The sequence below is a fragment of the Microtus pennsylvanicus genome, chromosome 7 (genome assembly GCF_037038515.1).
Source record: "Microtus pennsylvanicus isolate mMicPen1 chromosome 7, mMicPen1.hap1, whole genome shotgun sequence".
Lineage (NCBI taxonomy): Eukaryota > Metazoa > Chordata > Mammalia > Rodentia > Cricetidae > Microtus > Microtus pennsylvanicus.
In genome coordinates, this window is record NC_134585.1 from 78,420,478 (window position 1) to 78,434,777 (window position 14,300).

At 37.3% G+C, this 14,300-nt stretch overlaps 1 protein-coding gene across 13 annotated transcripts in view; it reads left to right on the forward strand.

Moving 5' to 3' along the window:
- Positions 1 to 14,300, forward strand: part of Pdlim5 (PDZ and LIM domain 5) — a 163,642-nt gene that overhangs the window by 93,590 nt on the left and 55,752 nt on the right. For 3 of the 13 annotated variants that reach the window (XM_075981205.1, XM_075981214.1, XM_075981211.1), the window contains exons 6-9: positions 1,195 to 1,209; positions 3,722 to 3,739; positions 3,980 to 4,152; positions 4,479 to 4,515. In XM_075981205.1, the coding sequence (XP_075837320.1) occupies positions 1,195 to 1,209; positions 3,722 to 3,739; positions 3,980 to 4,152; positions 4,479 to 4,515 (243 nt within the window). Of the gene's footprint in view, positions 1 to 1,194; positions 1,210 to 3,721; positions 3,740 to 3,979; positions 4,153 to 4,478; positions 4,516 to 5,065; positions 6,117 to 14,300 lie in introns of those variants that run through there. The other 10 variants (XM_075981206.1, XM_075981215.1, XM_075981212.1 and 7 more) reach the window with 4 other exon arrangements.

Sequence of the window (14,300 nt, forward strand, 5' to 3'; positions counted from 1 at the left end):
AGTTGAGAACGACTGCCTCTGCTGTGAGAAAAGAGTAAATACAGATGATCACCTCATTGTTGTGTCCAGCCTCCTCAATGGAGCTGAGCCCTCTGTTATGTTGATGTTGATGTCAACATGTAAAAAAGTACCACAACTCTATTCAGTTTTAACGTTAAAGCTGGTAGGCAGTTTTTCTCACTTTGTTTATAATGAATTTCTACTCTAGGTTTAATTGCAGAGTCGAAGAACCAACAACATGTTCTTTTATAAAGCAATATAGCATTTATACTTGGTTCTCGATCTGTAATGGAACACAGATGTATTTGTTTTTAATAATTCTGCTCATGTTAGGCTGTGTGAATGAATTGTGTCTTGAAGTTCTTCTTCTCCAGGTATTATTCAATGAGTTCTTTTACCATATCACATCAGATAGATCTTTCTGAGCAATAATTATATCCCCAGTAATACAGAACTATGTAGTTCCCACATACTGCTTCTAAGGTTCCTGGCCTTATGAATGAGGGTGGTGGTCATGGGCAGAAGGGAGGAATGTGAGCACTGATAGAGAGCTCACTGTTCCTGTCTGCTGTGCTTTCTACCCTTGCATCAAACACTACATTTTAAAGAAGAAAATTCAGTGTAACACTCTCTTATGTAATGATTTATGGGAAGAGATTATAGTTGCTTTTAATATATTCATGCAATGTGATACTGAACAGTTTCTTTTCTGATTTTAAAATACATTCTAAATGATTTCTAAGTGATATATAAGATTCTACTTTATCATGTGTTTTTATAGGAAAATAAGAGTTTGATTCATACTAAAATAATTTTTTTTTAAAAAAACCTAGACATTAAAAGGATACATGGGTTCTTTTTGGTATTCGGGAACTTAGGACTAACATTAATATATAAAGTCGTTGTCAGTGTTTTGTGGGATAAACACGGCTGTTAAACTGCTGGTCTCACATTAGCGATGCAGCAGAAGTTTGACTAACATCTGCCTACTTCTCTGTGCTCCTGTGGTTGGTTTGAAGCATGGTGCTCGTGTGCCTTCTTTTAAATTGATTTGGATTCTCTGTTTCTTTTCTTTTTTAATCCTTCTTCTCCTCCTTTTTGCTCCCCTTCTCTGCTGTCTCTGTTTTCTATCATTCTGGGAACGTCCATGTCTCCTCTCTCACATCTTTCCTGGGTGAATTATTTCTCCTTCAGTAACCCTGGCACTGTGTAAGTACTTTCTAATGGTTTGTCTGATAATTCCTATTATTCTGTCTTTAACTTTTCAGTTTCCACCCCAGCAAATCTTAGTATTATTTCATTACAAGAATTATCGAATATATTAAGGAACATTTTAAAAACGGGCTTTTCACATTAGAAACCTTCATATGAATACGCAGTGGGTATGTTTGGAATGTCCACATCTCTACAGTAGAAAACTTTAGTAAAGCTAACTTAAGGGGCGTGGGTACCATTATAAGCATCATTCACTAGAGTAGAAATATAATCTAGGTATTCCCCTTTTTAGTATTGTTTTAAAAAATAAGTGTGGGTGAGCTTCCTAATTTTGAATATCTGTATTTTGAAGTACATTACTTACTCTTCTGAGTTAAATTTATTCTACTTTCAACGATTTTTAAAATCCTTAAAATTCATTGATATTCCTTTTTAACACAGTCATCATATTCAAATTTTCACAATGAGGAAGAACTCCATAAATGTTTAGAAAAATCCTGTTATTCTGAGAATTTGAAGCTGTGTTAGTAAGTGCCGTAAGGTCTAAGTTATACTCTATTTTCTATAGACACGTCATGTGAACTACTCCATGGTGTTATATTATTATTCTTAGCTTGAAACCATTGTTTTATGATCTTTTTAAATTTATTTATTTATTTATTAATTATGTATACAATATTCTTTCTGCGTGTGTGCCTGAAGGCCAGAAGAGGGCACCAGACCTCATTTCTGATGGTTGTGAGCCACCATGTGGTTGCTAGGAATTAAACTCAGGACCTTTGGAAGAGCAGGCAATGATCTTAACTGCTGAGCCATCTCTCCAGCCCCTTGTTTTATGATCTTATAGCTGGAACCCACACAGAGGCTAAACCAAATCAGTGTTCCATCCCCACCACTGCCTGAGCTGAGTGTGACTGCACAGCCTGTAATTCTGGTAGTGCTGGGGAGATGGAAGCTGGAGGATCAGAAGTTAAAGGCCAGTTGAGCTGCCTACCAGGCTTTGAGATCAGCCTGGACTGCGTGAGAACCTAGTAACACTAGTAATTGGTAATAACTTAATAAGCAGTGCTTACTGACTAATTAAAGGGAAGCTTAAATCTTAATAAGTTTGTTAGCTGCTACAAATTTTTTCAAGTACTTATATAAAATTAAGAGCTGTTTTATATATGCCAAAGGCTATGTTTTTATAAATAACTTCAGTCTTTTTCCTAGTTTTTGGAATTTTTGTCTGTTCTTCAAAGGGTTAGATATTGCTCGGTATTCACAAATATCGGTTAGGTAGTTCACTTCCATAGTTGTGAAATATCACTGTAAATTATGTGTCCTGCTGTCTCGCTGCACACATACTGATTCTTCTTTTATGTATGTCTGTCACTTACACTCATGCATCACAGCTAATTTTCTATTCTCTGAAGGACAGTATGATGATTTCTGTGAATCCTGACCCGTGGAAAATCTGTTCGCATGTATCATCCTCCTCATTCATTCCTCAGAACCACCTTGAAGACTCAATTCCCCTTTTTCAAATGGAGGATCTGAGATTTAGAGCAGTTAAGTTACTTCTGGAAAACATATTAAGTGGGGGACAAGGTCCTTCAAACTGTCCACGTGACTCCAAAGCCAGTGTCACTAGCTAGGAAAAGCTAAGGTGCTGAGGTAGGTTTTCGATGGCATGCCTACTAGAATACTGGCAGAATACAAGCACCTGTGCATGGTGCTTGTCTGTGGTACGCTAACCTAGTAGGTCTTACATCCACATCTGGCCTCATTTAGAACATTTGCTCTACTCAGATCCTAGGATAACAGTCTGCCAGATAAGTCCTGAGCTCTTGTTTATTTTCTGAAATATTTCATTTGTCTTATTTCAGGAGAAGTTGAAAGTATTTATTTAGTTCAGTCGATTCCTGAAATGATAAATAATGAATATTGTGATTTCCTTAATATTTATGCTATATTAATAAAAATATTAATGTTCTTGGCAAACTCATTATTTGGATATCTTACTATTTCTTTCTGTCTTTGGCATATATTATCAGCCTTAATTCTCGGAACACTACTTTGTGTTTTCTTTGTTAATGAAAACACTGAGGCTCAGTGAGATGGACTTGTCCAAAATCACACTTGTGAAGAATTCTAGAGTCAGGGTCTCAACCTTGGTCTCTTAAAGAAACCACAGAACTTCACTGTGTTCATTTGGAACATACTTTGTGTAAGATAAAAATGCTGTAAACACAATTGAGAAGGTTGTTAGGGTCCTTTCCAAAATTTCCAAAACTTTTACATTTGCTACTTAAGATGTAAAAACCAATCCAATGAGGAATTCTAGGATAAATTCTAGCATATTTAACTGGCTAAGTCATAGTTCATATTGATTTATATGGCACAGTCATTTCAAATCATTGGATTTTTACTGTTGTAGACTCTCATTGTCTGCTTTCCTTATTCTTCTTTCGTTTCCTTCATGTTGGGAATCTTTCTTCTGCTGCCTCCTTCTGTCACTTAAAAGGAAAATTCCACCGAAACGGTAATCTTGCTGTTCAGTTGTTTATTGTTTATACATTTATCATTGTTTATACTAACCTATAAAATTATTTTACTACTATGTCTTTTTAGAAGAGTATTTTAATTTAATATATTTACACAAACAATGTATATAAAAGGAATATTGAGAAGTAAATGTATAAATTATAGATAGTTCATCAGAGACTATTTTTTATCATCAATGTAGTTTAAATTGTAACTATTATTATTTCCTTTTCTCTAGCCCACCAAGAAAACACATTGTGGAGCGCAACACGGAGTTTTATCACATCCCTACTCACAGTGATGCCAGCAAGAAGAGGCTGATTGAGGACACGGAAGACTGGCGCCCACGGACTGGAACAACTCAGTCTCGTTCCTTCCGGATCCTTGCCCAGATCACTGGGACTGAACATCGTGAGTGAACGTTTAGAGATCTTAGATGAGGAATGTTTCTGGCTCTGAGAGTAACATCTAGGCTTATCGGCAGTTACAGAAAAACAGTCCTGGTAAAGATTGCATGTAAATTATGTTGTGTATAGCAAGATTTCAGTTCAGGGAGTTGCATTGAGAAGGGGAGCGCACTCTAGCCTTGGTATATAGCCAGCGTAAACATGGTATGGGTTTGTTTTAATTGCTCCATGTAGTTTCAACAGCTGACATTAATTCACACAGATAATTATGTGAGTGATTTTAAAGTTAAAGAACTTAAAAGTTAATTTTGTATCTTATTTACATTGCAGTGAAAGAATCTGAAAATGATAATACAAAGAAGGCAAAGTAAGTTCTCTTTTAGTGAATCGAATGCTTTGTTTTCATGAATCGAATGCTTTGTTTTCATGAATGGTCTTAATTTGCTGTTATCAAACTTTCAAGTGTAATGTTACAGTTTTTTTGTTTTAGTAAATAGAAACTAAGCATTTAACCCATGGTGCCTTTAGTGTGCCTAAACATGCAACCTACAGATTTCCAGTTTAGTTGATACTGTCTGGATTTTTTTGTCTAAAACATATTTTCTTTAATATTGACATAATGAGTGGGTACAGCATATTTGGGGAATGTTTTACTAACAATACAAATTTCAGTGAATGGGTTTCCTGTGTTGTCTCGAACTCCCTTTATTTGGTGCATAAAAAATATTTCAAGAGGACTCTGTAGACTAATTTCTGTATTTCCAAAAACTCTATTCTTTTGAATGCTGCTAGTTTTAACAAAACAGCTGTCTGAGATTCAGCTTTTACAAGGCATGTTTTCTGCATGTTGGAATTAGTATAGAATCTTTTCCTTTCACCTTTTATGACTCTTCTGTCACTCTTTTTTATCTCCACAGGGAAAAGATACCCCTTCACGTCTTTAGTCCCAAATATACAAAATTACGTGACTGGCACCATGAAGTCTCAGCACGTGCTCTTAACGTACAGTGACTATGAGCCTTGCTTCCCCACCCCAGCAGCCAGCCATGCCTTTCATTCACCTTCTCTCTTTCCAGTTCTTAGCAGTATCTGCTTCACATTTGTCTCGCGAAAATTAGAACGTTTCTATACTATCCTAACCGTTTCCAATTGTGAAAACGAGAAAAACGAACATGTTTTGTCCTAATTGGTAGCTTACAGATGCAAAACCAAAGGAAAAAAAGGAAGTGACTAGACCCTTTCAGTATATTTACATGTATTTTCACTGTTTGGGTCATGGCTGTCCTTTTGTAAGGTTGATCTGGTTTGTCGATTGAAGCAGGGGTAGATGAACAAATAATGTCCTTGTCTAATTAGGAAAGTGATTCCCTTATGCTATGATATTTCCCAAGTTTACCTTCAAGTTCACCATTAGGGGATGTTCACATTGTAAACATTTAAGAGAGCAAATATGAGGAGGCAGCTTCAGTAGAGAAGACTATTAAAGCTCATTGTGGACTGGACTTGGGTGTCTTTAAAAGCCTATTGTTCACTTGGCTACAAAAAAGATATTTTGCTCTTGCTTGCAGTGGGGAAACATAGTATTATTTTACTTCAATTAAAGATTCTGTCATCTACTGAGGAAGTGTATCTAAGCTGGTAGGTGTTTTCATGGAATATCCAAATTCTAGGTGTCAACAGTAAGATATGTAGAAGATAGCTTTGCTTTTTCTTTATGTTGGAGGAAAATAGCATAAAATAAGTTTCAATTTAAATGTTCCTGATTTGGAAAAATATTTTAGTGTTTGAAACTACTGTGTGTTGCTGCTATTCTTACATAGCTGTATTTTGGGCAGTACAGGGAAATGAAGTATCTGATTATAACTGCTTTCTGCCTTGTAATATAATAGATTATATAGTAGGTCTAAACTTAGTGATAAATGCATTTTGAAGTTTGGAAAGAATTGTAATAAAGTTGTCTGTACCTTGCTTCTGTACTTATTTCTTTGAGGCTAGTGACTTGCTGTTCAGGGCTTGTTAAAATGTTACTTTAGTAGGATGAGTAACTACATTGTCTTTTCATTTGGAGAAGTTTTCAATTCATCAAGTTATCAAAATGTGTGAAAGTAACACATGGCAAAAACCCAGCCTTCTCTTTTGTCCTCCAGAGTTGTTAGTTATTTAAGGCAGCATCTTATGTGAACACTCTATTATCCATCTTCCTGGACAAAGCCAAGAGTTCTTCCTTGTAAAACAGTGATTACTGGGGTCCTGGCCCACATTCAAAGTTCAATTTTTATTTTTCCCAGTGTTCTCTACTTCAGTGTCAACGTAGACTAGAAGTATTGTGGATAAGTTGAGGCAACTAATATTAATTTCAGTTAGTGATTTGTTATTATGCAACAGTTGTCCTGTCAGATGCATTTGAAAGTAGTTCTAGGATTTAGCTGTGTCTGCCACTGCCCCTGTGATATGAAGGATATCCTTTTTGAAGTATTTCTTAGATATTCAAAGGCTTGCCTTATGATCTTGATGTTAGACCCAGTGTTTACTGCATCTCTGTCCTATGGAAGAAATTCTTTCTTTTACCAGGCCTTTCTGTACCTAGCAATTATTCATTATTTCAAAAGATAGTATCTGAAAGAAGATTGAGTTAGTGTCACTAAAAAATGAAGTATCAGAGTAAAGATGATATATTCCCACCAAAATCCAGTTTTCTTGAGTAACTATAGAGTTCAAAGAACCCTTAGAATAATTTTAGATAGATAAAACATTTTTCCTAATACAAAGAATATGTGTAGTACTTTTTTTAAACTTGAAATAGATGGTGTTGAAAAAAAGAGTTGAGTACCTTGTCTAATGCCAATAGTATCTAATATATCATCACAAGTGCAGATGACCGAAGTCGTCTGCCTTCCCAGGAGTGGGAATCGGCGTACAGCCAGCATCGGGAAGATGTTCCATTTCGTCCTGCCAGAATTGGAATTCCTGAACCCAGTGACTCTTCTGGGATAGTGTATATTCCTAGCACAAAAATCTAGCCAGATATTATAAAAGTTTACACAATGTATTTTGTAAGGATAGTTGCCTGATTTATTTATGCCTTATTTGTGTCTTTCTTTTATGTACTTTATGACAGGTTTATTTTTAATATGAAATTGGGAAGTTACTCTCCAGTGATTTTCAACATATTTTTTCCATAATGTTTTACTAGTCAGAATATGAGCGTGTCTTACCCAGTAATCTACTTTCGTTACCTCTCACATATATTACTCTTGTGATAGGGTCATGCTCATTTCATTATCATTGTGCCCTTAAATATATTATAAAGTCATTATATTAGGCTGCAGAGTAGCTAGTCCATTTTTTCATTCCAAAGTATAGTATAGAATTGGATTCATAAAAATAATTTATTAATTTTCAGAAAAACCCCGTCTCAAAAAACAAAAAAAAATAATTTATTAAATTTTATTTCATGTTCATTGCTGTTTTGCCTGTATATATTTCTCTGTGAGGGTGTCAGATCTTGAAATTACAGGCAGTTGCGAGCAGCCATATGGAAACTGGGAACTGAAACTGTGTCCTCTGGAAGAGCAGCTTTTAACCACCAAGCCATCTCTTCAGCCCTAAAACTAGGTTTATCCAGATAAATTATTTTGCATTTGATTTATTTTTGATATGATTTATGACCACCCACTCATTGATTCATTCATTCTGTGTTCATTTTTTCATATGAGTAAATTATTTGACTGTCAGCCACCAATCTGTGTGCTGTGGATACCACAGTAAATAATGGGCGAACATATAAACAAGATGTCCAAGGTAATTTTATTAACAGATAATAAAGTAGGTTAATATAAAACAGATTGGGCTTAGGCAGGGCAGGATTGCTGTAGATGATGATGTGGCTCTCTGTGAATTCAGCTTTAGTGCTGACTTTTTGTAGAGAATAAGACCTGAGCTGTGTGATGATCTCAGGCAGAGTTCAAGGCAAAGGAGACAGGTGGAAAACAGTGGGGCGGGTCTCTAGATCAGAGAACACAGTGTAGCAGAAAGGAGTAGGGGAAACAGAATGAACGTAATTCTTAAGCATGTGAGCAAACAGTTTTTATTCTGAATTTAACCACTTGAGTTAATTTTAAAATGAAGAATCAGAGCATTGGGGAGGGGGTTTGCCAGCTTGTTAAATAAAGTATTTACCTAGTAGTCCAGCCCTGATCACTGTCAATTTATTATTTTTTTTCTATTAAGATTCAGTGGAGATTTAGAGGGGAAAAAGACTTCCTTCCATATACTGTCTTTGTGGTATGCAAGGAACAGAATATACTATGGAACACAGATAAGACAGCAAAGTTGGAATGTAATAATTTAGTTGGTAGGTTTAACGATTCTGGCTTCTCTGTAAAAAGCTGGCTTGATTTATCCCATCCATTAAAATTTCATGACGCAATTAAGTATTTCCTTGGTGATTCTTTGCAAAATAGGTATCATAGCTTAAATTGCTATTAGAAACAGCGAGAAAGAGAGCGATCAATACTCTCAGATTTGTAGCTGACCGAGTTTCCACTTCAGCGGAGGACCTGATAGCTGTGTGTGTGATGTGTGTGAGCCAGGCAGCTGTACTCTGACTCACCCCAGCACTCACTTCAGTGAGCTGATCCTGTTGATATGGACAAGAGGAGCTCGAAGTCTGACCACGTTGGCCTACCAGAGACAGCTTCTAATAGCTGTTGTGTCTCCAGGACTGCTGTGACAGGTTGCCTGGAGCTGCCCTCCTCCACAACAGCACCTCACCTCTGTCGAGTCCTGCTACCTGGCCCCTCTCTTTCCCAGCTCTTGACCTAAGAAGTGTTTCCTAATAAGCACCTTCCACGCTAACCCCTGAAAGCTGGTCACCAGACTGGGTTACACAGGTCCTACAGCATGGTCCTTTTACTAATCTTCTCATCACTTTTTTCTTCAATCTATTTTCCTTCCTCCTTGATCTTTGACAACAGACCACAGCCACAAGATTAAAGAAGTCTTTGAAGTAAAAGATTAGTTACAGTGCATGGAAGTTAAAAGGAAGATTCATTTACTTTTTTTTTTTTGCCTTGAATGAAAAGTGTTTCTTTGTTGATTACATTATAGGCCATCTAGACTTAATGAATAGGTATTGTAGGTAGAGCTGTGTCAATGAAGCGGTGAAGGAAGAACTCTTAGAAGGAAAATCATGAATACATGTACCGTATATCTAAAGGATTGCTGTTTGAGTGTTGTAAACAGAAGTGTGCAGCATTTTAGAATCCTGTGTATTTGTCTTTTGATGAACCATTTAATAAATTTTCTCTGGGTACATCTCTGTACGTTGTTAACTCTACTTCCTGGTCTCCCCATATCTAATGGGAATGAGTCGGGTAGTGGGCAGGTCCACAAGGCTAGAGATGCTGCTAGGAAGTTACTGAAGATGTGTCCAGGCCTCAGTGCCAGTGCTGTGATACTGAGAACAACTGGCTTGAATGCTGCTGTCCTCTCCAGAGTTTTCTTATTCCATCTCACAACGTGACTTACATATTCTCTGTAACTCACTTTCTCCACGTCCACCTCACCGTGGAAGTCATGCACGTCTATCTTAGTTTATTATACAGAATTTAACTTTCTTGATATCTCTTTTTCTGGTTTTACTTATAGGTGTTTATCTATATATCCTGACTTTCTACCTTGTTCCTTGAAGACAAGAGTCTTCATATAAAAATACAGATTGGAAGAAAAGGCACTCTCATAGGCACGTTTTTTCCTGCTGAATGCATTCAGCAGTGAGTATATAGGTAAAGGAAAGTTTACAGAATGATTCGCCTTGAAGATGGATTAGAATCTACGACTCCTCTCCCATTTACCTCTTAATCAGAAGGATACTGTATTAGGCAGCCCTGGCAACAAGAAGCACATGTGAGGGGATTAAGCAATTGGATTAATTCCTCGATCTCCGTACCAGAAATCTTGGTTTTCCAGTGAAGCCTCTCTTCTTTGCTGGCAGGTGGCCACCTCCTCAGGGTCTTCATACAGCCTTTTCTCAGGTCAAGATCACAGGATAGTGTAGTATAAAACATGGCAGGTCAGAAGAGTTAGCATTTTAGTTTTCCCTACTTCTATAGGTCACTAGTTATATTGAACTTGGGCCCCATTTACCCTTAATTCCAAATTTGAAGAACTTATGGCTAAATTGAGTCACACTCAATTTAATATATGAATCAGGGTGGTAATACAGCCTAGTCTATAACTATACCATGGCCTTTCCACTCATTTGACAGATATGCATGCACTCAAGAAATGAGTCTGAATATCCTACTCAGGGCTGCCCGTGACACCAAGTAATATCCATAGAACTCCTGGCTTATCACCATCAGAATGGATTTTTTACCCGGAAGAATGGATCTAAGTTACTTCTGAACAGAGACCTGTCATATTTACTTATTTGTTGACAATTTGAAAACAAACTGTGGGAAATTTTCCTAATACATTGTCTTGCAAGTTAATGGTGTTTTTTAAAATTTTTTTTCACAGGTGAATACATATCTATAAAAGGTGGGAAAAACTTTCTGGCCAATATCATGCCTTCATTATTCTATTTCAGAAACATTGGTCTCTTGTTAAATAGTAAGATATTTAAGACACATGCAGGGGCTGGGGAGATGGTTCCATCAGTAAAGTACTTGCCTTGCAAACATGAGGAGCTGAGTTTAACCCCCCAAACACAGGTAAAAAAAATCTGTTGTGGTGCGTGCTAGTAAGGTGGAGACAAAGGTGTGGGGTTGCTGAATTAGTGTTCTCCAGGTTCATGGAGAGGTCGTCTAAAGTTAAGGTGGAAAGTGATAGAACAAGACACCACATGTTGACTTCTGGCTTCCATATGCACAAGTACACACACACACGCCTGTATACACATACGTGTGAGTATGAACACACGAGGCTACATGCTAGTTAAACATATTTGCTACCCCAAACTACTATTCTGTAGAGGAAGTGAGAATTGTTCCCCAAAAGATATTTGCATACATTTTTATGAGATCAGTAAACAATCACGCTTAAACCCAAAGGACATAATGTCAACACCTCCACATCCATCTAATTTTAGAAAGTGATTCTGAAAATACCTAGCTAGAATTCCTCAGCTGCTACTGTCTCAAACATTCTTACACAGTATGTATGACAATCTGGAGAAGAATCAGAGGTCAAAACTGGACACACGAACAAGCTGTCTTTGTGGGTTGAAAATACAGAGTATTTGTATTTGATCTGCCTTCATGCTCTGTTGGTAAATTGTTCTGTGGTATAGCAACAGCGGGTTGGTGACTGTAATGCAGATGTTGCCATCTGCTGAATTTACGTGGTCATTACACTTGAGTTGCTTCTGAGAGCAGTCCTTTAGAAATCTTTGAGACAGTTCCTAAGTACTCTGTATTTTCATGTACAAATTGCTTTCTGTATAGTTCTAAAAACTGTTAGAACTTTGCAAAACTATTAGTAACTCTTTGCATTTTATAAAGCTCTTTTATTAATAAAAACAAGTATTTGTGATATATAGACTTGACTCATCTGTAGAGTCCAGAAAAATGGCAAGCACCATGCCTTAGAACATGGACAAGCTTACAGAGCAGTAACCCTTATGCTATGATGCTGCTTGGGTTAAGTTTTTTCCCCCTACCTTCAAAGAGGCAAACACAATGTTGTTATTATCTGTTCAAAACTGCAATATCAAGTACATCTATCTCCTCCAGTCTTTCTAACATAGTCCACAAGCTGGACAATTTAGAAGCATTGGTCATAGACAGCTTCACCGTGACAGTCTTCAATTGACCCCTTTTGCTTTTAGTTCATTTCAAGTATTTCAGCCACACCGACATTTCAGAGTACTTAACTATTCTGCTTTTACCTTTATATGATTTAGTTATTTTGGTAGTATGATTTTTTTAAAAGAAATTAGGCTAGTGCATTACATAGTAAAAATGATGAGGAAGGATATTTAAGCAACTTAATTTTCCTTTCCTTAAAGAACTTGGTTTTCTTTCTTTTTTTTAAAAAAAAAGATTTTATTTCTCACGCATACAGTGTTCTGCCTGATTGTACACCAGAAGAAGGCACCAGATCTCACTATTGATGGTTGTGAGCCACCATGTGGCCGCTGGGAATTGAACTCAGGACTTCTGGAAGAACAACCAGTGTTCCTAACCTCTTAGCCATCTCTGCAGCCTGAACTTGATTTTCAAATTAAAGCCAGTGTTGCTTGTCCCTTCTCTTGCATTTCTCTACTTTGGTACATACTGAAAAGCTGTCTGTTGAGCTACCCCATGTCATCTGTGAGATGACAGGTGCTCATCTCACAGATGCAGTTAATTGTTCTTTGGGAGTCTGAATTCACTTCTTTGCACAGAACATGCCAAGGGTGGATAACCATGGGGAACTTTTGAAGTAACTTCGTCTTTTCATGCACTTTATTGTTTATGATGGTAGTCTACAAATTTATAAAAAGGAAACGGAGAAAGATCTGGAAGATTTTTATAACTTCAGATGCTTCTATATCTTGATTAGACAGTGGATAATTGGAAACTCTTATACAGAAAGGGAACATGTTTAGACAGCTGTGATAAAATTGAGGGTATCAAAGGAATCAAACATTCACAACTTTTATAAAAGAAATTTGAAGCATATCACATGATATTAAGAAAATGTACCTTTTTCTAGTTTGCTTTTTGTTGCTGTGCTATATACCATGTTCAAAGAAAATTTGGGGAGGAAAAGGTTTATTTGACTCATGCTTTCCAGGGCACACTCAATCACTGAAGGAACTGTGGTCAGAAGTCAAGGCAGCAGTTGAAGCAGACACCACAGAGGAACTCTGCTTACTGGCTTGTGCACTGGTTCACGCTCAGCTAGCTTTCTTACACAGCCCAGACCCACCTGCCCGGGGATGATGCAGCGGACACGGGGCTAGGCTCTCTCGCAGCAGTCTCAATCAAGACAGTTCATCACAGACATGATGAGTTCTTTAATCCAGGCTCCCTCTCCCCAGGTTGCTTGTGGTTGTGTTGGATTGCTGATAAAGGCTAACAGGCACATGCCTCTGCCTAAATCAACAAAGTGAAGCTACCAACTGACACTAATTTGAGGTATTACATAAAGGAAGAAGCAGAAACAGAGGTGATGCTTTCAATATTTCAATATGATTGTGAAACTTGTGTTAATGAAAGAGATAAAGGAGCAAAAATAACCCAAACTCAGAAGTACATAGTGAAAAGGTTTTGATTTACTTACCTTGATTCATAGACATCATAGCTGAATAGAATAGTTGGTTGCTTCTCCCCATTGATAGCTTGCATGGGACCTTCTGGTGACATGAAAGCTTGTCTTCAAGCAAGAAGTATTCAGGTCAGTTTCCAGTTCAGTGGTCTCTGGGCCCTGTTTCTGAAGTGCATAATGTCATCAGCAATAGGAACTTACCTTCTACGTCTCTGGGGCAATGGAGGCCCAAAGCAATAGCCTGTAATGGTTTGGGAATGTCTTGAACAAACATCCCTGACCAACAACTCAAAAGAAGGCTTTTTGTGCCCAATGTTTAAATTTTTGTTAGATGGTCTTTGATTCTTGGAGGGAGCCTTGTCAGCTCAGATGGGAAATTCCATTTTGATTTTGTATGTTTATTGCTACATCAGCCTCATGTACTATAGGTATTTTAGGAACAGTGAGTTTGCTGTACAATTGGGTTTTCTAGGAATGTCAGAAGCTACAGCCAGAAGTTTCACCAACATGACTTAATAAACATGAGTTGAACAAGGACAAAAACAATAGATATGCAAACAAGTATTGGGAAAATCCCAGGAGACCTCAACTGCACACTACAGGGTCTACAGACCCCTACATGAGAACTACAGGCAAATAAAGAATGCTGAGAGCAGGAGAAATAGTCTTCCCCAAGGACGAGCACACTAATGGTCACTCCCTAGAACATACTACACATCTGTAACATTTTACCGCTGGAGTAGAATGTTCTTTTCAGAATATATTTATAAATATACATATGTCTATGTAAAAACAGCTCACGAAAGGAGAGGCCATGAGTTTGCAAAGGAGCAAGGAGGGTCACATGGAAGACCTTGGGAGGAGGAAGGGAAAATGATGTGGTTATAATCTCAAGAA